Source organism: Pseudopipra pipra, chromosome 3 (genome assembly GCF_036250125.1).
Source record: "Pseudopipra pipra isolate bDixPip1 chromosome 3, bDixPip1.hap1, whole genome shotgun sequence".
In the NCBI taxonomy this organism is placed as follows: Eukaryota; Metazoa; Chordata; class Aves; order Passeriformes; family Pipridae; genus Pseudopipra; species Pseudopipra pipra.
In genome coordinates this window covers 11,478,750-11,502,319 of record NC_087551.1, presented here as the reverse complement: position 1 = coordinate 11,502,319, position 23,570 = coordinate 11,478,750, and the positions used below count along the sequence as shown (strand labels likewise).

At 44.8% G+C, this 23,570-nt stretch overlaps 1 protein-coding gene across 2 annotated transcripts in view; it reads right to left on the bottom strand.

Moving 5' to 3' along the window:
• The window catches only part of TTBK1 (tau tubulin kinase 1), a 108,997-nt gene extending 90,818 nt beyond the window's left edge, over positions 1-18,179 (bottom strand). Inside the window, exons 1-2 of one of the 2 annotated variants that reach the window (XM_064647789.1) lie at positions 18,004-18,179; positions 2,679-2,837 (exon numbers count right to left, since the gene is read on the bottom strand). In XM_064647789.1, coding sequence (XP_064503859.1) covers positions 2,679-2,786 — 108 coding nt within the window. In that variant the 5' untranslated portion in view covers positions 2,787-2,837; positions 18,004-18,179. Of the gene's footprint in view, positions 1-2,678; positions 2,838-17,615; positions 17,748-18,003 lie in introns of those variants that run through there. The other variant, XM_064647788.1, reaches the window with a different exon arrangement.
• Between the last annotated feature and the right edge of the window lie 5,391 nt (positions 18,180-23,570).

Here is a 23,570-nt window from a genome sequence, read left to right as displayed (position 1 = left end):
AAGGAATTCAACGAATACATTACACCAAACTAAAATTAGAAATTGGCTCAATACTGGGAGTATATCAGCACTAAGAGCTACAAGGTTCAAGCAGATGCCCAGTCAGAGACAATCACAATGGGAGGACAAATTACACAAAAAACCTTCTGGCAGCTGCACCCCAGCACCACATAAATATGCCACACACCTGCTTGAGCAGGATCCATCACCCACAGCAAAGCTTGGACCGTACAGCTTGCACACTGTGGGTTAGATTTAGAGAGGTCTATGATGCAATGTTAGACCTGTATGCTCGCTTTAAGGTGCAGTCCCTTTTTCCTCTGTCACTTGATCCTATGCTATCCCTTTCCTTGGGCCAAAAGAGGTATTTTCATAGCTTTTCCAGATTACTTTGAGCCCCACACAGCTTGTGGTTCTGACTGGTCCCACACCAACATCAAGCACAGCAAGGGGACAGCACAGAAGGCCTGCCTAAAAGGAATGTGCACCTTGCACTTCTTTGGTGGGGGGGAAATGACTGTTCAATGAAGGCTGACAATGCACAAGGCCAAATTCCCAGCTCTACTCAGAGGTGGTAATAAGAATTTCTCATTGCTATTTACAGCCTTTAGCAAGGCATGTCATTTCTCAGAGCCTTCAAGTGGGGCAATGACCTTACTGCAGTATTGAAGGCTACTGTAAGCCAATATTACAAAACATAAAAGGCTATTCCTCTAGTTTGAGGTAGTTATTGACAATACAGCTACACATTTTTATCTTTTCTAAGGCAGAATTAGTGGGTAGACCTTCTAGATGTCCCCAGTCACAGATTCAGGCAACAGTGAAGCACTGAACCCCACATTTAGGGCCTCTACCAACTTGAAAACTAGTTTGAAATGTTCCCCTGTGAGCATAACTTAGCATATTTTAGACCTTACTTGTAGCTTTTGGTGTTTTTAAGAGTTCTGCTGTTTCCAAGAACAAAGTTACTTTGTTTAGACTGTGTTACAAAAATACTGCCATCATTTACAGATGTTTTAGCACAACTGTCTATGAAGGAGAAACTTGAAGTTTGATGAATAGGCAATGGTACAAGCCAAAGCTAGCTAGGGTAAAGGAAAACAGAGAATCACAGAATCACAGAATTGTTAGGGTTGGAAAAGACCTCTGGAGATCACTTAGTGCAACCCCCCTGCCAAGGCAGGGTCATTTAGAGCAGGTTACACAGGAATGTGTCCAGGCGGGTTTTGAAGGCGTCTAGAGAGGGAGACTCCACAACTTCCCTGGGCAGCCTGTTCAGTGCTCTGCCTTCCTCAGTGTAAAGAAGTTCTTCCTCATGTTGAGGAAGAATGAGTGTTTGCCAGCATGCTCTTAAAGCAAAGGCATCAGGAGAGTGTCTAAATTCAGCTTTGCAAAAAAATGTGAACCAATCTGACCAAATTGTAGGCTCTGGGGAAATTTCCATTTGTGCAGGGAGGGACAGACAAAAGCTGCAACCTGTATTTTCTGAGATGTTGGTAAGCACAGAGCATGTTTCGAGTTCTATATGTCAGTTCACTTGCACATGTATCATCCTTCTAAAACAAGTATATGTGCTCCAGAGTAGAGCTGCAAGAGTACAGCCAGAAAGCTTTGGGATGGGGATAGAGGTTGTCTCCATTCTGGTGTCTAATCACAGTGAAAATAGATTTTCCATTTCCTCTCAAGAAGCAAGGACAATGAAGAGCAGTTTGAATTGCTTAAATATAAATAGGCTGTTCAGGGATAGCTCAGACAGAAAAGTGAAGGCTGTGGAGAAAGCAGGAAGCAAAGCGAAGAGAGGCAGGAAATGGGAGAGCAAAAAGAACAGAGCAAGGCTGAACTGTGCAGGTCAACTACATTAAGTCTAATGAAAGGATAATGTATTGTCTGATGTAGTGGTGAAAATAACCTATCCACAGCCTGGAACTGAAGTGAATTCAGAGTCCTGAATTTTTTTAGTCCTCTGCTCTTCACATTCCACTGCAAAACTTGCAGGGCCACTGTACCACAACTAGTCAGCACAAATCACTTGTACTTCAAAGTAGCAAGGCTTCTGCTGTGAGATTAGGGATTCAGATAGTGCTGGTATTCCAAGTTAAAAATGAAGACAATGGCACACACAGGATTGAAATTTTTTTTCAGCACCTTAAAAGCCAAGCCCATCCAGCTTGCACAACAGATGAGACAGTTGTCCCATGAAGAAATAAAACTCTTAACAGTGATATAATTTTTAAAAGTATCCTAATAAATTTACACAGATGTTGCACCAGCTAGTTAATCATGGAATTTCTGACTTTTGAAGTAGCTGACATTCCAACCCTACACATTTGGACTTATATTATTTTATTGTAATGCATTTTATTTATAGACTTGTCTGCAGTGTTCTTGGGCACAGCAACTCAAAATCTAAGTTCTCACTAAAAAAATTACTCAGCCTGCTGCAACAGTTCAATCCTACCTAAAAATCCTTGGCAAGTTTAGTGTTCTGAAAATACCAGACAGTCTAAAAACCACTAGAGTGATATCAACCTTCTTGCAGTATCTTGCTAACATGTTGAATTATACCGCTCCGCTGTTGCTTCCCAGAGGCCAGGATTAAGTAGACAAGTTATTGTACTACTACAGGAGGAGGAGGTCTGTTTGAGCCATTAAAGAAGCACAAAGCTGGAGCTACTCACCACTTTCCAGCGATCTTTGACCACGTAATTGGCCGGAAGAATGTCGACCTGTTCCCCTCCACCACTCATGTTTGGTTCGTCCTTGATGACTGCTGCTAGGCACTGCATTTGCCAGCCAGAGAGTATTTCAGTAGCTCCCAATTTAAATGAGCCATTTATCTGGGGAAAAAAAGGGGCAGGGGGAACAAATGACAAAATTATTAGAGGTCGCAATATAAGTACATGCTACATTTCCACAGGTTTTGCATATGACTAAAAGAGAACCAGTCTCTTAGGAAAGAAAATGAACTCACCTTGCAAACACCTGAGCTCACTCCATGCCCAACCTGACAGACACAACCATGCTTCAAGTCAGCAGCACACACTAAAAGGGTGACAGTTATCAGCTACACCGTGCTGCAGTCCAGTGCTCTTGGGCCTGACAGTCAACAACACATAGAGAACCTAATACCAAAATGCTGCAAGGGTTGTTATTGCTACCAGGCAAAAAGGTCTTGCTTTAGCAGAGCAGCTGCTACCTGGGCAGTTTTTATGGATTTCATTGGATGACATCCAACACAAATCGGAAAGGTTTGCCAGGTATTGCATTCAATAAGCCTAAAAGCATCTGAATAGGGTAGAAGGCCTTTACAGAGCCAGGATTACAGACACATCACTGTAATGAACAGCCAAGCATAGAAGATGGGGATTGTTAGAAAAGGCTGAAGCCATGTATATATTAGTCCTCCTCATAGCATACACATGGTGCTAAAGATGAACAAATTAAAATACAGAGAAATAACTTGTGCCTATGGTGTTTCTCTTCTACCTCATGCCCTTTTTTCCTGCTTTTATATGGAGCTCCAGCTAGCCTATGCTGAAATTAATTTTTTTTAAAGTTTTTTGGTTATGTATCTTCTATAAAAATGACTTTCCAAAACACATTAGCTCTGCTTTCCTGGAAGAAAATTAATTGAAAAAGGACTAATAAAAGATCTTCCTAAGATATTTTACTGCCTTTAGAAGTAGGCTGGATCTTTTACTAAGCATGGATCTTGGCAATTCTGTTGTCCTTCCCCCAAAAAAGGAAATATTCCTAAAAATGAGTGTTACTGTAGCACTCTGGTTGCAGACTTAAATTAGATTAACAACAGAAATACCAAATTTTTAAAAAGTACTAAAGCTGATCATTCAACCCTTACACTTCTTTGGGCCTAAAAAAAAGGAAAAAGTCACCAGGTAATTTTGAGTTCAAGTAGAGAAAAGAACTCATTCCCTACAATAAAAGGACTCAGAGGGAAAGCTAGAAAGTGACCAGCATGTAACATGCAAAAGGAAGCAGAGACAGAAGTATGTCAAAAGTGCAAGACATAAACAATGATCAAACAAAACATGAACAAAAGATCTCAAAGAGATCTTATACAAATCTTCACAAAAGAAGATTTCATTCTAGATACAGGAGATAACTACACAGAAAAAAATAGCAGCAGACTAACTCAGTAAGAGGGCTGCTGAGAAATGTTCATGAAATCCAACATCTGCTAAAGGATAATCAAAATTATAGAAGAGAAATAGGAAAAATCTGAATATTAAAGAGATTCAGAAGAAAGGTAGTGCAAAATGTTCCAAATTCTCAGTGAAAGAGTCCTGCATCTGTGTGGGGCAGCTGCCCTTTCAATCACCAGGTATTGAAATAAGAAACTGGAAAGAGAAAATACATGCTGTGCTTGGCAGCACAACATTTGTGCTTCTTCTTCCTAATGACCAAGTCAAATACCATTCCCAGGCTCTTTTATGTTCACCAGAACATCTGAACTGGTCTTCCCTAAGCTAGCAGTGTGCTCTGCATACACTGTGCACCCGACCTTCCTGCACATCACTGCAGGATGCACAGAAGAGAGAATCCCTGCAAAAATCTCTTCTAAGGCTGGCTTTTCTTCTGGTATTTAAAGAAAAGTAATTTAATTATAGACTGCCCCAAACTTTCAACATTATAAAAATATAAAAACTCCCAATATTACCACAAAGGCACAGAGGCAAGTATCCCCTCCCTAACCCTGAAGGTCTTTTCACATCACTTTAGGGATGCACGTGCATAATAAGATTTCAGTCTAGTGACTTGGGGTGGAAAGTAATCTCAAGGAATAATTTTAGAGGAGAGACAGAGCATGAAGGTCCACGAGCACTCAAAGCTAGGCAAAGTACAACTGCTTTCCCTCGTGCACTATTCCAGTTTCCTTTATCGATGTTTTAATATATGTGTACAAAGATAACATGTTTGTTATTTAAAGGAATAACATGTATCTTCACTGGCTTTGAAACAGAACAAAATTTTCCCAGGCAGTACCATGAATAGCAGCTATTTGGCAATATGGAATTACAGAACTAAGTTTGCAGATATGCTCTGGTATAGCCAGAGTGATGCAGCCAAACAAAATGCCAATTTAATTACAGCCCAAGACGAATTTCAAGCTGTTTTACATCACAGTAGCAGCACAAAGCAGCATGAATCAAAACTTGTTCCTGAGGCAGTACTAATACTGCAGAAACATGCCCAGACCTACACGCAAAGGGTTTACCAGAACAACGCTGAAGTATTACCTACATCCATGGCAAGGTGTAACACATTAACCTAAAACTCCAGAAGCATCACAAAGAAAGGGCAAAAGAAGGGATGAAGTCACCTTTGTGCAGAAACCACCAGCATATTTAAATTGTGCTTTTAATTTATGCATTATTGTAATGCCTTTCAAATCAATAAAATATAGTGTAAATATTGTTTGACCGGCATCAGAGCCTGTAGCCAGCTCTATGCTAGAGCTGAATTTGCTAATAGAAGGGAAGTGGCAAGGGATGGTCAGTGGGGGAATGATAAGGCACTACCTCTCTTCCAGAATACATGGCAGAGAGCATCATTTCTACATATTAAATGTTAAGTGGTGTTACAGGGAATTAGAGGAGAGATGGAAGGATTATATCTCTCTTCAAATTCAGCAAAGCTGGACCAAAGCGTATGAACTTTTACATATCTGCACCACTCTTCTTACCTTTAAAATGTGTCAACCATTGAATGCAAAGAGACATAATTTAAAATATAGTGACTGTGAAAACAAGAACTTTCAGATTGCCTTTTCCTGTAGTAAAAGTACAGGATGTGAAGAAATTTTTGCATTCCTGTCCCATGAAGACATGCAAGAGAGTTGAGCAACTCTAAGACACTGTAAAACTGCCTTCCTAGAAATAGCAAGTGAAGCAGAAATGAAAGCAGCTATGAGAAAGAAACCGTGACAACAGCAGGACCAAATCCTGTCTCTTGGCCAACCTCAGCATGAAGAAGTGTGAAATCAGCTCTTGCATACTGCTCTCTCTTTGATCCAATTATGGAGAATCTTTATAGTTTTATAAATTTAGTCTTGGCCTTTACAATAAAGAAATCCAAAAAACCATGTTTACCAATTCACTGAAGGTTGTAAGAGTGTTCTGAGGAGTCACTTTATATGCTTTCCCTGCTCTTTTTCTTAGATATCCATTCCTGGCCAACTTAGGTCAGGATACCGGCCTCAGATGGACCTGTGGTATGACTCAGAATGGACAGGCTTGTGTTTTGATGAGGTACTTTCAGCAGAAGGAGTGTATATATAATACATATGTCTCTTTTATCCCTTCAAGGAGGTCAGAGACCAAAAAAGTAAATACACATAACCCAATTACCTATCTCACAAGGTTTTCTTTCATGCTAGCAAAATTTTAAACAGCTTTATTGGAAAAAAATATTTCCTAATTTTACAGGATTACAGCACTCTTAAAACTAAACTTAGAAATAACAAGCATGCCCCGTGGAAATTCCTAATTAATACATGAGATCTTTCATATGTTAGCTTACTTCAGTCTTGAGGAGTGCTCAAAATACAGCCAAACTCACACAAACATCAAGTTGAAAACTCATCAGATGTGAGGTAGTTATTAAACAGCAGAACAAAGCTATGGAAGTCTGTCTCTCACCACCTAACTAAAGGTCCTGGATAATCTTAATGAATTAATCTCACTGTGGAAGAGTTACAATATCTCACTTTACTTCAGGACACATCCTTACCTCTGAAAGTCTACAAATTAGAACCATCAGAACAAGTGAAATTTACTTAGACTGCTGTAACCCATAACCACCTTAGGAGCATGATCCACCTTAAGAGCAGATCCCAGTGGTGCTATAGGAAGTTGACAAAAACTACAGCTTTTTTGGGTGAGACAAACTGGACATCTGCAAAACCAAAAGAAGTAACCCCAGTAAACTGCAGTCTAGAAATCAGATCAATCTCCCTGTCCAATACTTGCGTGGAAGAAACAACCAAAAAATAGTTGTAAATAGAATTTAAGCATAATTTAGGTGTTCCCAACGTGAACTTTACTGGCATTAAGCCAAAACGAAACAGATGGGGTGGTGAATAAGATGAGAACATAACAAGTAGGATTGAGAGTGCTTAGAAGTAAGGAAAAAAAAACACTGGAGTTTCCAAGTGCCACTACTCAGCAGCACTGGGGCTTAGTTAATGGCAGCAATAAGTGCATGTACCCAGGGTCCCTCACTGTTTTTCCAATGACATTTGCTCTAACACACAATACCAACTATAAATATGAAATCACCCACATTGAAGCAAACAAAAAACCCCCTTAAATCTTTGTATAAATAAGTTGTACCATGCACTAGCATTCTGTCATTAGGGTACGAATGCATATGACAGTACAGGAAAGAAGTTGATCAAAAAATACAATGTGCACTGGACTAACAGCCCCTCAGCCCTGGAATATACCAGATCTCCTGCTGAACTTGAAACAGCAATGAAAAACAACTCATACACTGTTAGGGTAGGTCTGACAACAAGAACTTGTAAGATTCTGAATTGTTCCTTGAAGACACATATCTTCCTTCATTGCCTGCCCCTGCTGTAGCAGACCCTGCTTAGAGAGCAGGCTCAATTCCTAGCAGCTGCACCTTGAAGTCTCCTCTGTGACATATTCTTCTCATAGCTATGCAAAGGCAATCAGCCTTAGAAATTCTGGGCTTGCTATTAACAGCATTTCATTTCTGTAAAAAACAAAACACCTGAAAGTGTTTTGTTGCAAGATGCTGGGACTGTTTTTCATCTTTGAAAGGTTTATGACCATTAAGGAGTGATGTAAGAAAAACAAAAACAAAAAAAAGCTGCAATCAAGACAGACAGGTCCAGATTCTGTGCTAACACGAGGCTGCACTGAACAGAACATACATAAAATATATTAAATATGATAACAGATGAACCTTGACAGCATTATTATGACTATCCATTTGCACAGCCAGCTGAATGTATTATTGCCTGCACAGTGAAAGTAACAGCAGAGGATCTGAGGAAAACAACCCCCCCAAACACACAATAACATACTGCGAGAGATTGTATTCACATACATTACAGAGCAGTCAGATACACCAGTAATTTCTGTGCCAAACCCACCTATCTACTGGGAGAAACAGCACAGCTAATTGTGACAACAAATCATTAGGAATGCACACCAGATAAGCACGCCTACACTACCAGCAGTTCACACCTAATCCTCTCCAAATACATCTCAGCAGTAAAGGTAAAAAAAAGGAGGCAGGAAAATTTGAGAGTAAAGTCTATTACCTTCCACCAATATCTTTCACAGAGTTGTTCCAAGTTTTGAAACAAGTAGAACATGAAATGCAACATGAGGAAATCCTTCTAATATCATAACCAACTTAACCTCCACTAATTTAACAGACAAATATTATGGTTTGCTTACAATAAACATTTAACTGCAGTTTAAGCATATGTACCTGCAAAATCAATATAGATCACTACTTGCAAAGCTTGATTAGTCTGCTGGTAGCCAAAACAAATGTATCTGAATAACAGGTAAAACTAAACAGAGGTTATACTTATGATATCAAACTCAATCTACACCACCAGAAACACCACACATAGGGAGGTTTTCATCACCTGATCCTGGACCAAAGTGTACAATTGATCCTTAGGTAACGCAAAATGTCCCTCTCGGGCAAGTCCTCTCCCTTCTCTCCAAAGGGTGCTTTTGTGAGAAGCCTGTTATTCATCTTTCATGGCCATTTCAAGTCACTTTTCATAGCTGAGGTCAACAGTAACCTTCCTTGGAGAACAGTATTTTATCTTAAAAAAACTCAGGCATACAGCAAACTGATAACATCTGTTGCTCAATGGTCTTGCTATAACCTATTATATTAGGTTATCAAAAAGCCCACAGCCTGAAATCAATCATTTTAAACCTCCATTACAGAGAAAACGGTGCTCATTGTACCTATTCAAAACATTTTATGATACATGCAGTCACCATAATTAAAAAGGATTAAATAAACTTGTCCAAAAGCTATTTAGAGTTTAGAAATATAACAGTAAGTTCCTGATTAGAGATTTGGCAATTTGATTCAAATTCTGGAAGACAGGGTTTTTTGCTGGGAAAATTCACGCCATAGATTTGCCATACAGACTTCATATTACCAAGCACTTTCATAATAAAAACTAGCATAAGTGGGGCAACTGCCACTTGCTGCACTGATATGTCATATCAAACTAAATAAGACTAAATGGGACAAATTTTTTTTCAGTTTTCAAGCCCACTGCTGATCACAGCAGAGACTGTTTGTTATTACACAGAAGAGATTTCCTGGGACTGACAAAAACATGACAAATCATGCCAACTGTTAGTCACTTAAAACATCCCTCTACAGCCCTTCTGTAACCATTTTCCCATTTTTGTAAGGAACCCTGCCCCCTAGTTGGAGCATGGTCAGGGGAGCAGGTTCAACCTTCCTCTGCCGCTTGCATTTCTACAGTTTCATTCTCTGATCTTCAGTGTCACCCTTTTTTAGTTTGCAGACAGCTGGCTAAGGAAACTTTCCTGTCTGACCATTCAGGAGCCACTCTGGCCACTCACACCACTGAGCTTTTGTACCCTTACAGGCTGTGTTCCTCTTGTGTTCTTCATGCCCTCTTGGTCAATGGTGATATTTGGTCTGGGGTCTTGTCATGTCTTATCTGGATTCTACAGAGTTTCTAGATGAACCAGTCACCCAGCGCTGCAGGTCCCCATGCCCTTCGTTTGGCAAAGGGTCGGCACCAATTTGTGGCCCCTTGCCTGGGGCTCCAGACATTTACCCCCACCCTGGGCACAATCTGCAGCTCACACTGAAGCTGCACACCAGCTACTTGCTTTGTTGTGTTCCTCAACAGTCCTCCCTTTCTTTTAATTAAGCATATCTACCAATATAGTAAGAGGAAAAAGAAAAAACTTTTGAGGCATTTAACCACTGCCCTTCTACATTATTACAAGTAACACACTTAACAGAATTTAAACTAACAAGATTGCCTAAGGGCAGAGTACAAGGTTATAGATTCCCATGCACAAATACTTAAATTATTCCCAACAGAAAATCATGAAGGATTCTCAGATGTCAGTCATTTATCAACTGGTTTGATCATCACTACTCGTCTGATGTGAGAATGGTGTATGCAATTTTCCTTACCTACATCTTTAACAGCAAACTAGGAACACAGTAAAAGAGTACATGGCCCTTCCCATTTAGGTTCTAATTTGGATTTTCAAGAGAATGCCTTAATTAACACTTCACCTTCAGGCTGTATACCATGTACCTGTGTTTCAGGTGGTGTGGTTTGATACCACTGACCATACTTACTCTGCTTTTTGAACCCTTTCTGCATATATAAAACATACTGCGTCAAGTGTTCACATCTATCCAATAAGCTCGACTTCACTGGGATGTAAGTCCCTGGCACAGCTAAACGCCTTCCAAAGAAAGTTTGTGATTCTTTTTATGATGCTGCATAAATTCCCGGAGCCACCCATACCTTTTGCATTTGGTTAGCTATTGCTTCTGTCCCTCCCATTGGCTTTATCACGAAACCACCTAGCTACAGTTATTAGATACTTCTTGGGCAGAATCAGTTTTCACCCAATTGTCCCTATTCATCAATTGTCCCTATATCATCATTTTGGGCTGCTTCCAACTTTTCCCACTGTCTTTTTTCTTCAGTTGAGCAGTCCTTCTCATATATAGTCCTGCAGTCTGTCAAATTTGTCCATTCCCTCTGGTCACTGCCAGAGCCACAACAGCACATTGTCCCAGAGGCTGCCTGGCTGCAGCCTTTTCAGCTGCACCACCGAGGGCAATTTCTACTGACTCCTATAGTGCCTCTGGTGTGGGCTGGGCAATGCATTAGAGCAATTTCTGCAGGTAACTGCAATTCTAGCAAATTGCATATTTCCTCTCCATTACATACTCTCTTCCCCTGCTGACGTTAAAAATCCCCATTCTTTCCATAAGACTCTTGCTTTTGGTAGTCCAAAGGTATACCAAGAGTCCATATAGATGTTGACTTATTTTCCTTTGAAAACTCTTGGTGCAGCGATGTCAAGGAGGGGCCTCTGAGGAAGGACCTCCAACAAAGGAATCCCTGGGATATTGTACCGTCATAGTCTGTGCACCTGTTTCAATGGTGACATTTAGTCCCTTGCTGTTTACTGGCTCCTGTAAAGTCAGTCTCTGGGTGACCAGCCACCCCCTGGCCGGCACAGCAAGTCCCCGTGCCCTTTGTCAGGCAAAGGGTTGGTGCCAATCCACGGCCCCTTGCCAGGGGCTCCCATCATCTCCCCTCACGCCAGGTACAACCTGCAGCTCACACTGCAGGTACATAACAAAGTGCCTGCACTAGGTGTGTTCCTCAACACTGATGACTTGCCCAAAGGTGATACCATCACAGCTGGTTTGCTTTTTCTTCTATCCTCAGGAAGTCCCAGTGCATTCTCAGTCATACTCAATGGTTCCCTGAGCTTTTTTTCCTCAAAGACAAAAGTCCCCAGAGGCATAAAACTTGGTTTTAGATAGGAAGTTCAAATTTCATTGTTATTTGACAATCTACTGTTCTAGAGGAATTTGTTCCCTTTATAGTTAATAGTTAAAGACAATATTAAGAAAAAAAACAATAATATCAAAACGGATAATGGCCTTCACCTGCCTCTCTCTATGCCAGAACATCCCAGAAAAACTCCTGTATATGCAAGCATGGTCTGTTTAATTTCTTTCTGTACCACTGCGTGATTCAGTTTCCAAGGAGAAGAGGTGTTACTAAGATTATGGGAGAGTTTTACAAGCTGGTCTGGACTGCCTCTGTATAAGCCATTTCCACATATGTCAGTGATGCCATCTAGTTCACAACAGTAGTATCCGCTTACACACTCCCAGAACACGCAAATAATCGCTTCCCTTCCATAAGTTCTCTTATCCGTTGAGTTAAGCAGTTCTATGACCTAGGTATGTGTCCTCTCATTCCGTAATTAGATTTTACACCAGCTTGTTGTGTCATGGAAAAAAAAACCTAACAAGCAACAAAACCCCCCAGAGCAATTAAGCAAACAAAAAACACCCCAAAAAAAACCCCAACAAAACTTTAAAATGTGTTCTTCAGGACAGATCCATTGGAATAAACCATATTTGTACTTTGATACTTAATTTGACAGTGTTATGCCAGGTTTTTACATATTACAGAACACATACGCTCAGAATTTGTTCCTTTGAAAAAACATAATAAACCTTATGCCATATTTCAATGTGAAAATAATTTTCAACTCATAGCTGTAATAAAGTAGTGGAAAACTAAATTTTGTACATGAGTTGGCCAATGGTCACAGCAATTTTTCAAATCTATCTCAACCTGCAGTGAGTAATTGTGCATTCTGTCCTCAGCTTGCCAGAGTAAGCTGGCTACTGCTGGATACTTCTAATAATAAATACTCCACAGATAGAACAATTACTGGTTCAAGTCCAGCCTGGGATGTTTGGAGGGGGAAAAAAGTATATAATTTCATCCCAATCAGAAACACAGGTAGCAAGGTTAAAGAAAATCTGTTTCGCAAAAGAAGCAACAAGCACACTAGAAATAGCAGCTGCTGAGTTGCCACCAGATTTGAAAATATGCTTCAGGACCTACGCAGGCCAGATAGCCCTGAGCCCTAGAAACCAAATGCCTCCTGACATTTACCTCAGAACAACTGTCACAAGAGTGAGAAACTACTTGACTACCTGCCCTTTGCATTTCCACCTTTTACATTTTTCTTTTTTGTCCTGTTAGCTTAATAGACAAAGCCCCATAAACCTCATCTCTGCTTGAGAAGCAACCACTCCTGATTCTTTATGGACATGCAGAACAACAGAAAGAAAAAGTGCATCTTCAACAAAAAGCTTCTTAATACAACCAAACTCATGTTCAGACATCTATGAATAAGTCATACAGGTCATGCATACAGAGCAGAGCATTGCTGCAGAGAGAAGCAGAAAAAAAGGGAGGCAATTTTGTCCTTGCCTACTGATGAGAGACAGTAGAGCCCAATAAGGGGCCAGCATCCATGCCTCATGGTCACTAAAAATCCTGGAGCACAGAAAAAGGCTAAAAGGTGCCTTCCAGCCACCTGAAAACTAAACTGTTTAAAATGAATGTATCTTAGCCAAAAGAAACACTGAAAAGCCAGGGAATGTAGTGTAGAAGTATGTCCCTATGATAAAAATTTAAGAAACTGAAGGGCTCTGCCATTCTAGCTCATCTTCTGCCAAAAGCTGTAGCCTGACAACTGCAAATTAGTTTTTCATGAGTGTTTTCTTTAAGGACAGGACCTAGAACAAGGGAGATGGTGAATTCTAGATCTCTTGCTCTTTTCAGACCAAGGTGGGGCACCTTTAAGAAGGCATGCTTTAGGTACTGCAAACTTTACTAAAAGCAAAAAACAACAAGAACAACAACAACAAAAACAAAAGTCACATTTTAGACACTAATGAATGAAAGTTGAGAATCAATGATAGCACTGTTACACCACATCACCTACATTCCTTCCCCCATAAATCTTACAAACAGACACTGATCCTGGATCCACAACTTCAGGTTCCTGGTTAGTCAATCTAAAAACCTGCCTGCAATGGACAGACAAGAAAGATTGATTAGAGAAAAGATAAGAAAGAAGATGCCAAGGATTTTTGCTTGCTGTTTATTTTAAAGAGCTCTGCAGAGGATCTGGAAAATCAGTGTCTTCCACAACAGAAAACTGAAAATTAAAAAGTAAACTGAGTGGCTGGCAGAGGGGAGAAGTCCTGATTTACAGACCTATTAGAAAAGGCTAGGTGCTTTTAGGAAGACTCAACAAGCACATAGATACGTCCATCTCACTAATAACAATGTTTTTGGACAGGTGTGGTATGAAAACAAAGGCCTTGAAAATTAAGATGTCCCATAATTAAAATAAAGTTTCTCTAGAACTAATAAGTAGCTAAAAGAGAGGAAAACACACAGGAATGCAGAGCTAGGCTTCTCAACAGAGTGCTGTTAGAGTGGAATGACACAGCTTGTGTACATAGAAAATTATTCAGGCCAACAAATAAAAAGGCTGAAAAACTGCAGACTGCAACACCAAGAAGGGTGTAAGTAGGGCAAACAAGTTCTACGTGTCTTCTTAGCCTTTCCTTAAGCATCGTCTCTTGGTCACTGGTAGGGAAAGGACTGGAGCAATCCAGAGTTTTGGCCTGAGCAGTTGAATTTATGATCCTATAATCAAAACCTTTTCACTAGACATCAATGTCTCCTTATCCTTCTGCAGTCGTTTCAGACCCAGCTGGTAGGCCACTGAAACTTTCAACACAGCCTCCCTCCGGGCTGACTGTGAGCCTCAGAACTGTTACACGGACAGTGAGGAGTCCACTTCCATCTGTCGTGGCTGACACTAGATCTCTTTCATAAGGCTGGGATGCCCCGTTTCTTCAAAGAGGAAAGCTGCACCCACAGGCATTCTCTCTGCTCCCCATTGTACCTATCCGGCTTGTGTCAGCCCATGATCCACAGTTTGTTCCTTTCATATTGTTCACCAAATTAAAGATGACACAGCCTGACACCAAAAGGAAAGCGTTTCCAAACACAGCTTATTTGATTAGATCTACAGTCCATCACGCTGTCAACATCTTCCTTCTCAGCTACAGAAAAGATCCTTTCCCATGTATGCAGCTCTGGAGTAGTGGAGAAGGCCTAATGGAAAACAGTGCAGAACTGGGTAAGACCAAAAGGGATTAAGAGATTGTGAAACAGATGAAAAAAGCTACTGTAGCAGTTTTATTTTTCCCCATCAAGTCTATTGCTGTATCTGCCGGTCTCCAAAAAAACAGAAGAGGTTATGTGAAAAAAACTATTGACACATTGAGTTCCAAGTCACATCGTTATTGCTTTATTATTTTCCATATTTTCTGAGATACCTGTCATGGGTCTCAACAGTGTGATACACAGGCTGTATGTGGGCACTGTTGTGGAGAAGATCAAGAGCTGGCCTGAACAACAAAAAGATCTATCACTGTCCAGTTTGTGGCTGGGGAGACTCCTACAGGCAAGGGAATCTCAATTTGGGTTCAGACACACGGTGTAAAAATCCCATCATTTCCCTCACCTCCCACCTCTCCTCCTTAGTGCTTCAATAAATAACCAACAGATTCTCCCATTCTTTTTCTGCCCTAGGAAGGGAGGCCTCATAGCTGGCCTTCCTTATTCCTCCCTCCCAAAGCAATCTCAACATGTATTCCAACTGGACAGTGTCCCACAATGACATGTAAGGGGATTTCATAAAGTTTCAGAGGAATACCCACTTTTTGGTTATTTTTGACAGAAGGAGGGAAGCACTAGTCATGTCCATTCTGTATCTTGTTCAGTAAACTAGCAGAGCTAAAACAGCCTTTTAGCAAATGCTTCTACAATCCCTCCAGCAAATATTGGGCTGTGCCTTCCAATGTTCAAAGTAGAAGATACCAAGAAAGCCAACACACCCTTAAAAATGAGGGAACAGTTTACAAAGCCCTTGAGGACTTTAAAAGCCCTTATTGCCCTATATGGCCCTATTTTCTGTCCCCTGCTCTGTTTTCAGAGTGAATCGATGTTACTGAATGGTCACTGTGGAGCTCTGGCAAACAAATCTCATCTGGGAGCTCCCCAGGACAAAGAGCCATTCCCCAAAGTGTTTTTCTGGACCCTGCACATGTAAAAATTGCTTCCACTGGAGAAGAGCTCTGTGCTGCCTTTTACAGTGTAGAGATACACTTACTTTCACTAATAAACATCGGGGTTGGAGCGGAGAGGGAAGAGGAAGGAAATTCACACATTGGCCACCAGCACCACTTCATTAGCACCAACCCTGGGGACTGATGAAATAGATTTCTTAACACCACAGACACTCTTTTCTGGAGGACCAAGAGCATTGATGGGGATCTGACTTTCCTCTTGATGACTATTCTAAGAAAAAAAGGCTAGGCAGGTGTCCCTAAGACTGATCCCTGATAGAAGTGTCCTACAAGCGAATTCCAGTGTTTTTCTTTGCCAGTCAGAGAAGAGGAATTTTTGCCTATTCCTTAAGGAATGAGATTATCATAAAGCACGTAAAAGCACACAGAATAGAAAAGTACCAGCAGTGGACACCACATACACCATTCATGAGCATTGCATCTCCAAAATTTCTAATCCCACATATATCAGCATGAGGATGCTCCTTATGAGCTGGATGATCACTGGTACACAAAGGAAAAAACCCCAAAACATTAACACATTGTTCCTATTCTACCCCTCTTATACTGAGAGCGGGTCTCAAAAGAAGGTGACACACTGAAATGTGGTGAGTAACTACTAGTGAGACAGTCCTGATGCTCTTTAGTCAGAGCACCTCTACAGGCACAGTATTTACAAGCATTAATGCTGTGGGAGCACTAGCACATCCTGTTGCACACACAACATGAGGTCCTTGGGCTCAAAATCTCTGTTGTGACTCAGAGAAGTTTGTTGCTAAAAGGCAGCATTTTCAGTGACAGTAAAAGGAATGTAAAGAAATCCACATGAAATGGTAAAATTAGAAAGCTTTTCCTTCTATTAATCAAATTGTCTGTACTCCCTCCTTGCAAGCCTAAGGAAATTCAAAAATATAGGAAAAACATATTAATATAGAGCTGGTTTGGACTGTTCAGAAACATGATACCAACAGGTTTTGAAGTCCCTACCCCCCCCAGAAACCACAGTGGGCCTTGAATTTGGCATGCAAATAGCTCAGCAACACTGTCTGAGCAGCAATGTCACTCCATCGCTTCACACAGCATTCTGGTTCCCTGTTAAATACAAGATGCGCTTCAAGGTCATGGTGTTCATCTTGAGAGTTCTCTGTGGGTCCGACCCAGGTTACCGGATACCTCCTCTCCCAGAATGCAGGGAAAGCAGAATGACTAGGGACACATTCAGCAATGCCAACTTGGGCACCACGAGCAGTAAGGACACAATGGCAGGAGCCTTCGAGCCCCAAAGCTGCAGCAGACACGGAGATTACACACAAGAGCACCACGTCCCACCTCGCGAGAGAGAAGAAACTCATCCTCCTGCCTCAACCCTGAGCACCAGAGAGTTATCCCAGCGTAACGCGATGGAAACGCTCCCTCCCCAGAGACCTCTACGGAACGGTCTGGCTTTCCACATGCAGCTGAACAGGCACCCGGTGGCCCCGGGAAGGATGCTGTGCCAAGCCTCAGGCGGCACGTGGCCCCCCCCTCCCGAGGTCGCTGACACCCTCCGTGGGTTTCCCTGGAGCCCGGCCCGGTAGAAGGCCGCGGGTGCCCTCGAACTCGGCCCCCGCTCGGCACCACCCGGCGGGGCCGCTCCCCCCGGCAGAGCCTCTCAGGGCGCGGGGCGCCCCCGCTCCGGCCCCGCACGGCACAGCGAGGCCACGGCCCGCCCCCACCGTGGGACCCCCGGGCACCGCAGGACCTCTGGCCCGGGCAGGGGGCGGCGGTGAGGGACGGCGGTGAGGGACAGCGATGAGGGGCGGCCACCGCCCCGGACCCCGCCCTGCCCTCACCTCGGGCCATCCCGCCTCCCCCCGCCGAGGAGGTGGCCACGTCCGCCCCTGCACTGCAGCTGCCGGCACACCGCCCCTCTCGACAGATGGTTCGCCCCGCCCTGCCCGCCTTCTCATTGGCGGCACCGGCCCGTCACTCCGCTTCTGGCCCGCCCCGCTCCACGGGCACGCTGGGAACGCGAGTCCCGCATGCGGGACCCTCTCTCTTTGCCAGGAGACGCCGGGTGGGGCGATGAACTACATCTCCCACAGTGCCCCGCGCGCAGCCGCGGCGCGGCCCGGCCCGGTGCGGTCTCGGCCCCGCAGCTCCCCGGCCGCCGGCAGGACGGGCCCTCCCTCCCTCTTCCCCACGCCCGTGCCTGCTGCGGCCCGGCTCGGCCCGGCTCACCTGGCCCCGCCGCCGCCGGCGCCTTCCGCTGCGGCCGGCGCAGGCAGCCCATGCCCCGCGCCCCTCAGTGCGGCTCGTCGGGCGCGGTGCCGCCGGCCCGGTGCGCTGCGGCTGCGGCTGTGGGACGGGCCGGCCCCGGGCGCATCCTCCCCCTCGGAGCCGCGGCGGGCGGCGGGATTCGCCCACAATGCACCGCGCGCCGCACCGACAGCATCAGCCTGACATCACCCGCGGGCCGCCCCCGCCCGGCCGGGCCCGCCCTGGGCCCGCCCCGCCGCCTCCGGCAGCCGGCACCGGGCACCGCGCTGGCGGCACAAGGGGCTGGGCACTGCAGCGCGCCGGGACACCGGGTGCTGGGCAGCGCACTGGTGTGGTACGGGGCTGTGCCCAGCCCTAGGACCGGGAACGGGAGCGGCACGACGCTGCCCCGCCTTAGAATCAGGAACGGCACCGGCACTGCCGGTGAGATAACGGGCCCTGCCGGGACGAAGACTGGTGCTCGTCTCTGCACTGCTGGGATCAGCACTGGCATCACCAGCGTGCCCCTGGACACTGCACTGCCTGGGGACTGGGACCAGCACTGGCACTATCTGCACAGGGCCGGGTGACTGCACTTTTGGGACCAAGACCAGAGTCAGCATATCTCTCTGGGGCTGGATTGCATTGCACTGAGACTGGTGGAGTCAGCCCTAGCAGTGCTGGTCTGCAGTTTTTTACCCCAGTGCTTTGGGGCCAGGGCCAGCAAGGGACTGGTGCACTACAGTGCATCACAAATAGCAGGACCACCATGGTCTGGGCTGGACACAGTACTGGGACCAAGACCAGCACTACCAGCATTGGCCCGGACACTGCACCATCAGGATCATCAGTGTTCCCCATCTGCACTGGGCCAGACCTTGCCCTACCAGGGCTGGGAACAGGCCCAGCAGCTCACAGCTGGGTCCAGCAGCAGTGCTACCAAAACTGCACCCCACAGAGAAATGGCTCTCACAAGTGAGCCTCTCCCTGCATGCAGCCAAGCAGTATGCCTGTTCCTGTTCCCCCACCTTGAGATGCACAGCTCCAGAGGTGCACCCTGCTCCAGAGATGTGCCATTCTCCATGCTTCAGCTCACTGCCACTCATGGTGTACTTGAAGCATATGCTGTGCCCTGTGCATGGCTGTGCTTTCTTATTCCCTTTCAAGCCATATGTGCATGGCAAATCATCTATATGCCCAACTGGACCTCATACCTATGCCCCAAATTGTGGATGTGCACAAAACACACTGCAAGGGACGCTGCTCCTAGACCCTCTCTGAAGACTTGCAGCACAGCAGTGTTTTTTCCCTGCCCCCACCAGAGTGACCCAACCTGATGCTGATCCGCAGATGAAAGTTCCCATCTGATCTCATGCATGAGATGTCACACCAGCTTCCACAGGGCTGCAGTGCTCCCCAATACCTTGTAGGACGTATCTTCTAGCCAGGACTCTTCCCCTCACCAAAGCAGTCCCTTGTGGCCAGGGTGGTAACCGAGGGGATACGTTGGGAAGATTGACATACCTGTGGGCGTGCTTGTGCAAAGGCAGATCCACCACAACTATGGCCAACCCCAGCCACTCAGACCCAGGAGAACAGGGCTACCAGGGACCCATGATGTTCCTGCACTGGCTGGAGGTGGCCCTGGGCCTCCTGCATTGAGGGCTTGCTCAATGGAAGCATTCTGCAGAGACTCCAGGGAATCTCCACCCCTGTAGCAGCTCATCCTCCAGGTCCCAGGGTGTAACACAACCCTTCACTGGCAGCTGCACCCTCATGCCCAGGTGCCTGTCACTCCAGGTGTATGATTGAGAGATAATTGGCAGTTGCCATGTGAGCTCCCTGTGCTGCAAGTCAAGACCCCATCACTTCTATTCCCAAGCATTGGCTCATGCTCCTGGGTTTGAGAAGCAAGGGAAGCAGGCAAAACAAAAGGAGTTACAGGAGCTGTCCTCCCCCAAAAGGCCATTTTACATGCTTCTTGGTGCCCTTCAGACCTCTATGCTGATGGAGCACCAAGAACACACCCAGTAGCAGAGTTGGATTGAAAGAGATTATCATGGTCCTGAGGGCACTAATAAGCCTTAATGGCCCCTACCCACCTCACCAAGAGCTCCGCCCACACCCTACCCAATGGGCTCATGAGCTCCATTTCACTTTAGTCTTCAGTCCCTGCCTGAGAAATGCTGTACTGATCTCCAGCTCAGCCATATCTAGAATCTGTCTAGGAATCACTGGTAAGTGTCTGAGCCAGGCTACCATCACTGGACCTGATCCACTAATTGACTACTTGGCTTGATCTCACACCTCTCTCATCACCACAAACTTGCCTGTGACTTGAGCTTTTGGTTGAACCTTTCTGCCACCATTGCATCCACCTGGGCCCTGGCTGGGGAAAGCCTTGCCTTGGTGGCAGAGTTAACTTCAGAATTATGACAGGGACTTGTCCAGGCCTGTTTGGAAGACCTCCAGGGGTGAAGAGACTTCACTCTACGCTACCTGTGTCCCTCCACCCCTCTCCTTGGAAAGTGGTTTTTCTTTCAATCACATTTATGTTGCAACCTATGTCTCTGATCTTAATTGAAATGAGAAGGCAATGCCAGTTTATGAGCTGAAGTGAAGGTCAAGTGATAACTGGAGGTTTCCTAACCTCTTCAATCATTTCCACCAGGCAACAGCCCATGAAAGGGTCTCTGACATATGTGAACACTGAGCCCAGAACATCAATACCAAGCTGGAGGGGATGGAAAGGTTTGATGCTGGAGCCTTCAGTCCACCCTCAGGTTGGGCAGCCCACGTACTGCCCGAGAGGAAGCCAGTGTAATGTGATGATTCATCAACAAGGACTTTTTGGAACAAAGCACATAGCAAAACCAGTGCAGACTTCTGGTGCAGGAGCCAATGGGGAGGGAAGTTCAGGGTTGATCAGTATCAGCAACAGCACTGAATCCCCTTGGTTTGAAATCCAAACTTAAGCAGAAAACTTGCGAACAGGACAGCTGATGGCCTGACCAGACAAATGACAGGTACAATGGAGACTATGAGCATTAGCAGAGAAGCATACCCAGCAAAAGCAGTGATCTCTTGCAACTGACCACCATATCATCCCATTGGTGGCAAGGAGTCTCCTGAGGAGAAGGAAGCCAACAGTGCTCTAGGTATTGGGGTCTAAGTAGTGCCACTGAGGCATCAGTTCTCTGTTGTCAAACATGAAATTATGTCTGTGGACTCTGGACAGACAGGCTGGAGTAGCACCGGACACGTCTATGACCAACACTGCAGGGTGCTCCTGCACCATGCAGCACCACTGTGTGTGTGGCAGCCATGCCCTGTGCCGTGCACTGCAGCCAGACCTTGCACAGCAGGTACTTGCACTCTCCTGCTTCTTGGCGCAGGGCTGATTCTGCACCTTGGTCCTGAGAGGCACCATGTGCTGCATCTGCCTCTGTGCTCAGCTGGGCACTGGGTCTCCACCAGCCCTATCATGAATTTATATCGTGCATCTTGAAACATTCTTGGGGAAGAAAGGCATTTTTGTTCATTACTTTTTTAACACTTTTAAGTGTTGTTTATACTGTGTACAGCAAATGCAAACCTTGAAGCCAGTTTAAGGGAAACAATGCTCAATCTTGTGAGTTAGATGTTTTCTAGATGGTGCAATAATGTTAGAGTTGGCCAGATGTGAGCAGATCTGGCAAACATTCACATACCAGACTAGCTCAAGTACTCTCCTCCCTCAAAGCTGCTGTAGTTCCTGTTGCTTTGGACCCAAGCTCCATGCTGATCTGTGCCACTGAGTTAAAGTGATACCCGAACAACTGCATTTTAGCTTTATTTCATCCCTGGTTTTCCTCCCTCTGAATCTGCTCTTATGCAGATGGAGCTTAATGGGTTCAGAAACCTGCTGGAACATGGGAACACGTCCAATTTCTTCTGCAGGCACAAATGTAGCTAAAAATGATCAAAAGATTTTATTTAAATCTTGGTTAATTGTGACTTGGGAGGATTTCTAACACAGACCTCTGTGTACATAGCTCTATAGTGGTGTTTTTGCCTGACCCTGACTTTCTTTGTGGAATCAGATATCAACTGTGTGCATACCATGTGGGAAGACCATTGGAAAGAACAGTTTGGACCACAACAGTGATTACCAAGTGGCAGTCATGGATTTCATTACCTTTTTATTCTTTTTAAGTCATTAAGGGAAAAATAGGGGGACGAGCAATTGAGAAACATAACTCTTGTCAAATAGAGAGAAATTGATTAAAAATATAGAAAGGCAAAGCAAAATGGTCAGAGAGCATCAGTGTGTGTGCCCATAGGATAGCTGTGCCTGGCAGAGGGGCACAAGCAGAAATCCCTGAAATTCTCTCTCTGCCCAGTGGCACAGGGCTGGTGCTCTCCAGACTGTCATACCAGAGAGTGCAAGAGGTGTTGTGTGGGATAAATGCAACATGAGCCCACGGACAGTTGGTAGCCAAACTCACCCCCTACTCAAAACGCTACTAACTTTGTTCATCAGTGCCTGCCATGATACCAGCACAGAAAACCCTTAATACAATAGCTGCAGCTATTCAGCAGGTGACCCTGTTCTCTGCTAAAATGTTTTGCAGGGCAGTGGGGTTGCCTGGCTGGTCTGGGAGATTGTGCCAGGGGACCTGGCTGCAGCAGGGAATGACTTCTGCCCTGGCAGCCACAAGCCTTTGGGAGCTGCTGTAGCAGGTGGCATTTTCAGATAACAGTAACTGGACTTCTCCAGAGCTGGTACCACCACCATCGATGTTGGACTCCATAATGCCAAGAGGGCCCTAAGAATGTAGACACAATGAGCGCAGGAAGCAATTCTATAACCTGTGTTTTATCCAGCACCAGCCTTTCCTGGCATACTCAAGCTACAAACTTAAGAATGAGAACTGCTGTAACACTCTGGTTCTCAAAAAGTCAACAGCCTGATGCCAGCTTTCACTGCTAGAAAGCCAGAGCTAGGATAAGTAGGCATTGCAAAATCTCAAGGATGCTTTTCCCCTCTTCTCAGCTCTTTTGGAGGCAAGATTTGGGATTGTGCTTGTTCTGCTCAGCAACCCAGCTGAAAGGGGTGATCAGGTGGCCTCCAGGCTGGATTTGTGTTGCTGCTGGCCATGGCTTGCTTTGAGGAAAAAGTCAAAATTTGAGGGTGGGGGATGTTATGGTGAATCATCAGCAAAATAAAACTTGGTAGTGGAAAAGGAAAATCAGCCTTATGTGGAAGAAAACCAGAGAAGGGCACCATTCCCAGAGGATTTCAAGGTCTGCAAATGAAGCAGCTAGGGTTTAAGGCCAAAGAATTTAAATTCATGCTTTATTTTTTTCGACAACTCATTTGCTTGTTTTGTGAAAAGCTTTCCTCTGAAATCCTGAAAGGAGTGGGATTTGCCTGTAAGTCGTTTTTGACAGAAAACTTTTGAGTAATCCTTAGGCAAACGAAGTGAGAGCTTAAGTGCTCTCCATGCTCCTGTCTGGCACCAGGTGGCACACGTGCTGCTGCTTGGAACTTAAGACTTGCGCAAAGC